This window comes from Podarcis pityusensis, assembly GCF_964106645.2.
Source record: "Podarcis pityusensis genome assembly, chromosome: 15".
Taxonomy (NCBI): Eukaryota; Metazoa; Chordata; class Lepidosauria; order Squamata; family Lacertidae; genus Podarcis; species Podarcis pityusensis.
The window spans coordinates 27,538,998-27,547,808 of record NC_138040.1 but is presented as its reverse complement, the minus strand read 5'-3'; the positions used below and the strand labels follow the sequence as shown (position 1 = coordinate 27,547,808).

General features: G+C 41.6%; 1 protein-coding gene across 1 annotated transcript; it reads right to left on the bottom strand.

The window, feature by feature from the left end:
- Positions 1-7,434: 7,434 nt before the first annotated feature.
- Positions 7,435-8,811, bottom strand: LOC308464213 (NXPE family member 1-like; the record flags this gene model as incomplete). Its single annotated transcript, XM_080983334.1, is given in 2 exon segments — positions 7,435-8,673; positions 8,676-8,811. Coding segments are annotated over 2 exon segments (546 nt in total), but the record flags the coding sequence as incomplete, so codon positions are not given.

The window sequence follows — 8,811 nt, the reverse complement described above, 5'->3', positions numbered from 1 at the left end:
TGGCTGAAAGAATGGATGCTCCTCGAGAATACAGATATCTTGGATTTAGAAGGTTTTAACAATACATTTGGTTGGCATGCATATCTATGGTATGATAAAATTAAGGTGCATAGGGCCTTCAAAAATCATATTGTCAGAAAAGCATTATATAATGTTTGGATAAGATATAAAGATCTGTTGGAAAGTAAAACCCCTAGATGGTTGTCACCTTTGGAGGCTAAGGCGTTGAAAAAGCTTAATATGGAAGCCGAATGGCTAAAGTATTGGGAAATTTTGGAACAAGATGGAGATAAGTTGAAGTTACAGAGTCATGAGAAATTGAAACCCAAAGTTCGAGATTGGCTCCATTATTATCAAATAATGGAGGTGTATAAACAAGACAGGAAAATTGGCTTCCAGGTGGAGAAATCAAAATTAGAAACTGAACTGTTAGAACCCAATACTAAGAATCTGTCAAGAATGTATAATCTGCTGCTGAAATGGAATACACAAGATGAAACAGTTAAATCAGCTATGATTAAGTGGGCACAGGACATTGGTCATAACATTATGTTTGCTGACTGGGAATGGTTGTGGAACACCGGTATAAAATTTACGGCACGTAATGCCTTAAAGGAAAATATTATGAAAATGATCTATAGGTGGTACATGACCCCAGTCAAGCTAGCAAAAATTTACCATTTGCCTGATAATAAGTGTTGGAAGTGTAAAGAAACTGAAGGTACTTTCTATCACCTTTGGTGGACGTGCCCGAAGATCAAGGCTTTCTGGGAAATGATATATAATGAAATGAAAAAGGTACTTAAATGTACTTTCCCGAAGAAACCAGAAGCCTTTCTCTTGGGCATTGTCGGTCAATTGGTGTCAAAGAAAGATAGAACTTTTTTTATGTATGCTACGACAGCAGCAAGAATACTCATCGCAAAGTATTGGAAGACACAAGATCTACCCACCTTGGAAGAGTGGCAGATGAAGGTGATGGACTATATGACATTGGCTGAGATGACTGGCAGAATCCGTGAGCAGGGGAAAGAGACGGCGGAAGAAGATTGGAAGAAATTTAAAATTTATCTTAATAACTATTATAAAATTGATGAATGCTAAAATGTCGAGGTTTTGAGAAAGAAAAGGAGATTACAGCGACATAAGATTAAGCTGAAGAAAAGAATAAGAAAAAATATATTTGATAAAATTATTTAGAATTTGCTGAAATAATTTTGGAAACTGGGATGTAGGAAGGGGAGGTTTGGGGGAGTCCGAGAAGTGAGGGATATGAAAAAAAGGTTATGAAATTATACATGTTTGTATGTCTTTTTATTTGTTTGTATTGTTTAAAACTTTTCTGTAAAATCAATAAAAAAATTTATAAAAAAAGAAAAAGAAATGATGCATGTCCAAAAAGTGTGTCACCAACCTGAAAAATTTGGAAAGCTCTGAGCTAATCTAAAGATTTCAGACCTAGCAGTGGATGAAGAAGAGAGGCTTTTAATGCCACAAAAATCAAACCAGACTTCTAAGGAGGATCTAGATCTTGTTGTGGAGCTCTCCCAGAAGGACCTCAAATATTTCTCTGCAGTAGGAGGGTGGGGAAAACTTTCCCATTGTCTTTTCACTTGCAAATCCCATTCATAAAAATGCCTGAGAGATAAGGGCTTACCCCTCTCTGCAAAACCAGTTTGGCAAGTTTTTGTTAAGCTGTCATTGGAAACTAAAATATTTATCATCTGAAAGGAATGACCTGGCTGTCCTGGAAATGCGTTATGAGAATGACTCACAATGCATCTAATTGAACCTGGGAAGGAGTAGAAATCTGGATCTTTCAGGATCTCAGCAGTGAAATGCTGTGAAAAAGGCAGGAACTTTGAAAAATTAGAGAAGCCTAGAGCAACAAATCTAGAGGGGAGTTGCCCTTTAAATTAATAGCATTGCAGCATGGCACTCCCTTAACTGCTATTAATAACAGAGATCAAACGAGTTGTTTGCTGCCATAAAATTGAACAATAAGACAGTTGGGAGAAGAGGAAGATAATATTCAAAGGGTCCATGGCAGTGAAAGACAAGGAAGAACAAGGAAAAACATAGATGGTAATGCCTGAATACATTCCTTTTTTGCCTTTTTCAATTACTGGAAACTGCTCTTATATTTTACCTTCTCTATTAATCTGTCTGAAAATCAAAGTTGAACTCACTTAACTGTTCGGTGCCTTGAAATGTGATCAAGAGGAAAACAAAGAGGGCAACTATGAAAAGTACATTTAAGGAAATTTTTAAGGGAGCCAGCAGACATCTTAATGCTGGCCAGCGTCATACAGGAAAGAATATGAAGTCTAATAGTGTAAAATGATGAAGACACTGACATCCCAAGCCTTCGCCTTCTCAAACTTCAGGGGGTGCTTTATTATGAATCCTGCTAATCCTCTCATGATATTAGGGTTGCTTATATAATCTAGGGACGCAGATGGCGCTGTGGGTTAAAAAACAGAGCCTAGGGCTTGCCGATCAGAAGGTTGGCGGTTCTAATCCCCATGATGGAGTGAGCTCCCGTTGCTCAGTCCCTGCTCCTGCCAACCTATCAGTTCGAAAGCACATCAAAGTGCAAGTAGATAAATAGGGACCGCTCCAGCGGGAAGGTAAACGGCATTTCTGTGTGCTGCTCTGGTTCGCCAGAAGCGGCTTAGTCATGCTGGCCACATGACCCGGAAGCTGTACGCCGGCTCCCTCAGCCAATAAAGCAAGATGAGCGCCACAACCCCAGAGTCGTCCACGGCTGGACCTAACGGTCAGGGGTCCCTTTACCTCTATGTAATCTAAAGTTGTTCAAGCTCATTCCGATTCGTGGTCAAGTCGCTTGAATGCTATCACTGGCAAAATTCTATTAGGGTTGTTATGCCACCCTAATTGTAGGGGTGGTGTCGCAGGGTGAGGGCACACCCACCCCCGCAGCATAAGACAAGCCACAGCTGTCTAGCTGCCATGCCCACTCCTTGACCTTTTGTCTCCTCAGCAGTGTTCTGTGCCCTGATGTTTACCTCCTTTGCAAAGGTATTGCTCATTTCCCTCTGTAATGGGAACATGACACAGTGGAGCAAGTTGCGTAGATAACTAGGCAACACCCAGGGGGCTCAGGATGGGAGAAGTGTAAAGATCAAAGCCCTGAATGTATCTTGCTGGTTTTGTCTATCTTGCTAATAAAAAGAGCCTCTGCTAAGCTAGCAATCAGCTTGCTTTTCGCGCAGCTCACTTGCATCATCAACTCCCATTTTGGCTCCATTATATCTACCCTAACGGTGATATTCCACAGTGGTGGCGTGGAGTGGTTGAAATGCCCCTTTCATTAACTTCTCTCTTAGGTTGCGTACAGGGGTGGGGTTGAGGCTGGTCAAGAGTGGCTTACAACAGTCGTGCAATGCAGTCCACTATTCTGTTGAATGAGAGGGGACAGGGCTAGCCTTCCCCCCCAAAAAATATTGGGCAAGGCTATCCATCTAAGGAAAAAAAAAACCTTATATAATTGTAGTTTCTCTTTAAATCACAATGATTACCGTATTTTTCGCTCTATAAGACGCACCAGACCACAAGACGCACCTAGTTTTTGGAGGAGGAAAACAAGAAAAAAAATATTCTGAATCTCAGAAGCCAGAACAGCAAGAGGGATCGCTGCGCAGTGAAAGCAGCAATCCCTCTTGCTGTTCTGGCTTCTGGGATAGCTGTGCAGCCTGCATTTGCTCCGTAAGATACACACACATTTCCCCTTACTTTTTAGGAGGGAAAAAGTGAGTCTTATAGAGCAAAAAATACGGCATTTCTCTCTCTTTTTCCCAGTTTCCCAGTTATTATTTCTCAGTTTGCATCTATACATATAAATCAATGCAAGTACATGTTATGCAAATCTGTCTGCTCTTTGGTCCTCTTTTTGGTGACCTTTCAGTGGCCACTCCCACTCAACAACTCTGTATTGCGATTTGTCACTTGCTCCATCCTCTAATACTGAACTTAGGTGACCCTGTCAGTTTTGAAGTGAAATGTTCCCACCCAGAAGAAAGAAAGCTGGTTCCCACACAATAATGTTAGCTTAGAAATTAAAACCAGTCCCTCTCTGCCAGCTGGATGTGGACCTTTGGATTTTTCCAAGGGATTAGGGTCAGGCAGGTGAATACTGTACCATGAATTTAAGAAAGCATGAAGCTTTCCTTCCCTATCCTATATGGAGAGGTTCCAGGTGAGAAGAAAGGGAAAAGGATGTTGTGATGTAACCCGGGCTCCTTCAGAGTGTCTTTACCCCTCTCTTTTCCCCAGCCCCCTGCTGGGTGGGCAAGGGGGTGTCACAAAGAAAGTCAGTTTAAAGGTGACCATTGGAATTAAGGCCGCAATAGAATAGCTGAATTGCATTTCCAACCCCTACCGAAAGTGTGCAGGTTTCTCTTCCTACATCACCCACAAGGGATGGAGAAGGGTTTTGGACTTGGAATCTGCCCTGAGCCCAGTTAACCTCTTACTCACCAACCTCCTCCTCCAGCCTCCTCCATGCCCTCCACTCTGTCTCTCACCTCCTCCCTTCTTGCTTGTGCGCTGTCCTCCCTGGTATCAGCTGCAACAGGTGAGATTAGCAGGATAGGCAATCTTCCCCTTGCTTTGCAGTGAGGAATTTGCCCTGGGTAGGTTGGGCCATGGGGGAAGGGGAGGGCCAGGGAAGAGAAACGGAGAGCCTCTGAGCATGTGCCACTAAGCTCACTAAGAAAAGCAAGCTAGCAATCTCAAAGTTTTCCCAAACATAGGATTAGGGAAGAATAAAGGAGGGTGCTGTAATGGACAGGCAGGTTTAAACCTCTCAGTAGGGAGAGAGCAAGAGAGATTTCACTTTACAGAGCTAAAAGACTAAGTGGATGGTAGTCCATCTTCCCAGCTGGGATATGGTTCAGATAGGCTTATCGCCCAGCTCTGGGAAAAGGCATCTAAACATATTTGAACCAAGGATAGACATTTTTTCCAGCACAAAAGCTAGCCATACTTAAGAGTGTGATGTTAGGCCTGCCTCTGGGCACAATGAACACAACTGCCTCTAGTTTTAGTTGTGAGCATGACATGCATACACTGTATTTAAGGCCACAGAAATCTGCCTTATACCAGGTCAGGCTATTGGTCCATCACTGACTGGCAGTGCCCACAAACCAACAAGTGTTTCAGGCGAGGAAGTTTCTTTCCCAGCCCTACCTGTCTATAAGTGCATGTGGCAAGAGGTAGGAGAGTTAGGGCTTCAGACATGGAGAGTAACTCACTGATACAGAGGGAAGGCATGGATAGGGGGTGTTGGTCGTCAAAGAAAAGGCTTAACAAACAACAGATCCATCTGGGGTGTATTGCAGGAGGGCACCAGTAGGGGGAGTAGGGGGAGTCAAATCTTCTGTTTCAACTTTTAAACACCTGGAAACATTTCTATTCTGTCAGGCTTATGTGGGCAATACCATTTTCCAACGTTGTTAGCTGATTCCTGTTTTATTTTAGATAGATGCTAGCTAGCTAGCTAGAATGGTTTTATAGGTAATTGTTTTAAACCATTCTGATATATATATGTAGCCCTTGCCGCAGCCACCAATCACCCGTTCAATCGCCCCAGAAAATCTCGTGCTCGAGCAGCAATCAGTCCCCTGCCCCACCTCTTCACTATCCATGTATAAGAAGACACCCCATTTTTGACATTAATTCATAAGAAAACAAACCTCATCTTATACAAGGAAAAGTACGGTATATTTTTTAATAACATGTTTTTTAATATATAGTCATGGCGTTTATGAGGGCATTGTTTGAATTGTGTTTTCTCCTCGCCCCCTACCAAAACACTTCTGCAAACCCCTCTGCAGAAGGGGTGGCTGGGACGTGAGGTCTTCTGCTCCACTCTCCATAACAACTTACTTGCACCTCCAAATCACCCTACCCCACCTTAGTCTGAAGTGGCACCCCATGAGATATTAGTGGCACAGGGAAAAGCTTCTCAGAAGGATCTGCACAGGCACTGCTGGAAAATGATTCCAGGTGGACCCTTGGGAAGGATCTGGCAGCTCCGTATATATAACTGACAGTTTTGCCAATCCAGAATCCTTTGCTTTGGGTAATTGAACTTTTCACCTTTGATATCCCTTAGCGCTTCAACATATGTAAGTTAAAAACATATCAGTCTGATTTCCAACCACGTGATCTGGTGGTTGAAGTATGTTCACACTGTAAGCAACTGTCATGTCCCAGGCATCAACAAAACCCACCTTCAGATCCCGAAAAATATCCTTTTGTGCAAGGTATTGGGTATAGCCATGGACGCCCACACATTGCTCTTGTTCTATCGACACCTCCCGGGTGTTCTCCCCTTTGATGATGACTTTTGTATCTGGGCTCCTCAGGAGAAGGCGCTGGATGGCTCCCCAGATGTTGATCATCCTTCGAATGAAGACCTCAGTGGGGAAGGGCGGAAGTGCTGGTCCAGGGAGATGACAACCACCGTGTCCCTGTCGCCTGCCATGTTGTCAATCTCCCGAGTGATGAAAGGAGACTGGTTAACTTACAGAGACCTATTGACAGAAGAAAATAATATTATTAAAATTAGGCTTTATGAGGATCTCAAAACAAAATTAACAGGATGGTTGGAATACCACCAGTTCAATAATATATTTTTAAAGGACAAACAACAATGGCTTCGAACATGTTAGATCAAGGATAGAAATGGATGTAATACAAGGAGGTAAAAAAACATTGTCTAGAATTTATGAGTTTGTGCTGGAGTGGCATACAAAGGATGAAGAAATTAAAGAGGTCCTGACAAAGTGGACAATTGACATAGGTTATAATATTGAATATGATAAATGGTTAAAGCTATGGAACATAGGATTAAAATTTACTGCTTGTGTGACCCAGAAGGAAAATATATTAAAAATGATGTATAGATGGTATCTTACCACTGCCAGGTGAGCAAAGATGTATAGAATGAGAAATAAGAACTGTTGGAAATGTGAATTGAAGGAAGGAAACTTTTTCCACATGTGGTGGTTATATGCAAAAGTTAAAACCTTCTGGGAAAATATTTATAATGAGTTTTAAAAGTTTTTTAGATACACTTTCCAAAAAAACCACACAGAGGCATTTTTGCTAGGTATGGTTGGAGATGATATAATAAAGAGTGACCAGAAACTGTTCCTTTATGCTACTACCGTGGCAAGAATACTACTTGCACAGAAATGGAAGCAACATGAAATACCCACAGTTGAAGAATGGCAGCGGAAACTCATGGAGTACACAGAAATAGCAAAATTGACTGGAAAAATCAGAGAACAGGGTGACGAAGCATTCCAAAGAGACTGGATGAAATATACAACATACATAGAAAAGAACTATACACAAATTTGTGGAACTGAAATAGACCTCATAATGTTTATTAAAAATCATTCATTTTGGATTTAAGAACACTGAAGAAATATATTACAACAACTGAAGGATATATATTTAATGAAATTTTGAATAGTATTATTCCATAGTATTAAGTACATATAGAATGCAAACATGACAAATGCGTAAATATAAAGAAAATATAGAGAAATCAGAAGAAGGAGGGAGGGAAGTACAAACTTGTTTAGAGTTAAAGTATTAAGGTTAAAAGGAAAACATATGTATTATGTATTATGATGGTGAAATTTGTAAAATCTGTAAAACCAATAAAGATCATTAAAAAAATACTGTTTTATTTATTTGTACTTTGATTATTGCTTTCATTTTATGGATCAATGGCCTCGTAAATCCGGCACTGTAATGTGTCCAAAAACCTGCTCTAGGCCAAGATTGGGATGGCATACCATAAAATATGAGCAGCTGCTATTACCCAAAGCAAATATTTGCAGAGAGGGAAGGCACACCAATAATCCTTTCTCTCTCCCAGACAGCTTCCCAGAAGCATCTCAACAGGAATTGCTGGGAAATGATCCTAGCCCAGAAGGATCTTTGGGAAGACCTAGCAAGGCTCTCCTGGCATTCTAAGGGAAACCCAGTGGGATAAAGTTTATCCATCCAATATTTGATAAAGTGTCCCATATCCTTAATTGCTACATTTTCCGATCCAAAATTCTCTGCTTCACCTGTTATTTGCTTTGGTGCTTTATTACACCCTTAAGTGTCTAAACGCAACTGATAAAAATGTTCCACATGTTTAGCTGACTGACTTGCCCCATTCAAAATCCTTTCCTTTGCATAATTAAAGCTTTCACTCTGGGTTTATTTTACTGCCTTAACATATGTAAGACAAAAACATATCAATCTGACTTCCGACCATGTGATCTGGTGGGTGAACCAGGTTTGTGCCATAGGCAATTGCCATGTCCCAGGCATCAATGAAGCACACCTTAAAATCTCGAAAAATGTCCTTTAGCGCAAGGTATTGGGCATAACCATGGAAGTCCCCAAATCTCTCCTGGTCGATGTCTATCTCCCTGGTGTTCTCTGCTTTGATGATGACTTTTGTATCTGGGCTCCTCACGAGAAGGCGCTGGATGGCTCCCCGGATGTTGATCATCCTTCGAACGAAGAGCTCAATGGGGAAGGGGCGGAAGTGATGGCCTAGGGAGACGACAACCACAGTGTCTCCGTCGCCTGCCACATTGTCAATCTCCCGAGCGATGTAGCTGTGATCTGCTGTCAGTATTCAAGGATGGTGATGAAAGGGTGGTTGTGCTTCTTCCACTTGATCTGGCTGTTTCTTTTCATGTCCAGAGCCACCATATTCTTCTGCTTACCCGTTCCATGGAGGTCAAAATACTGAAATGCTAATGCAGGAAT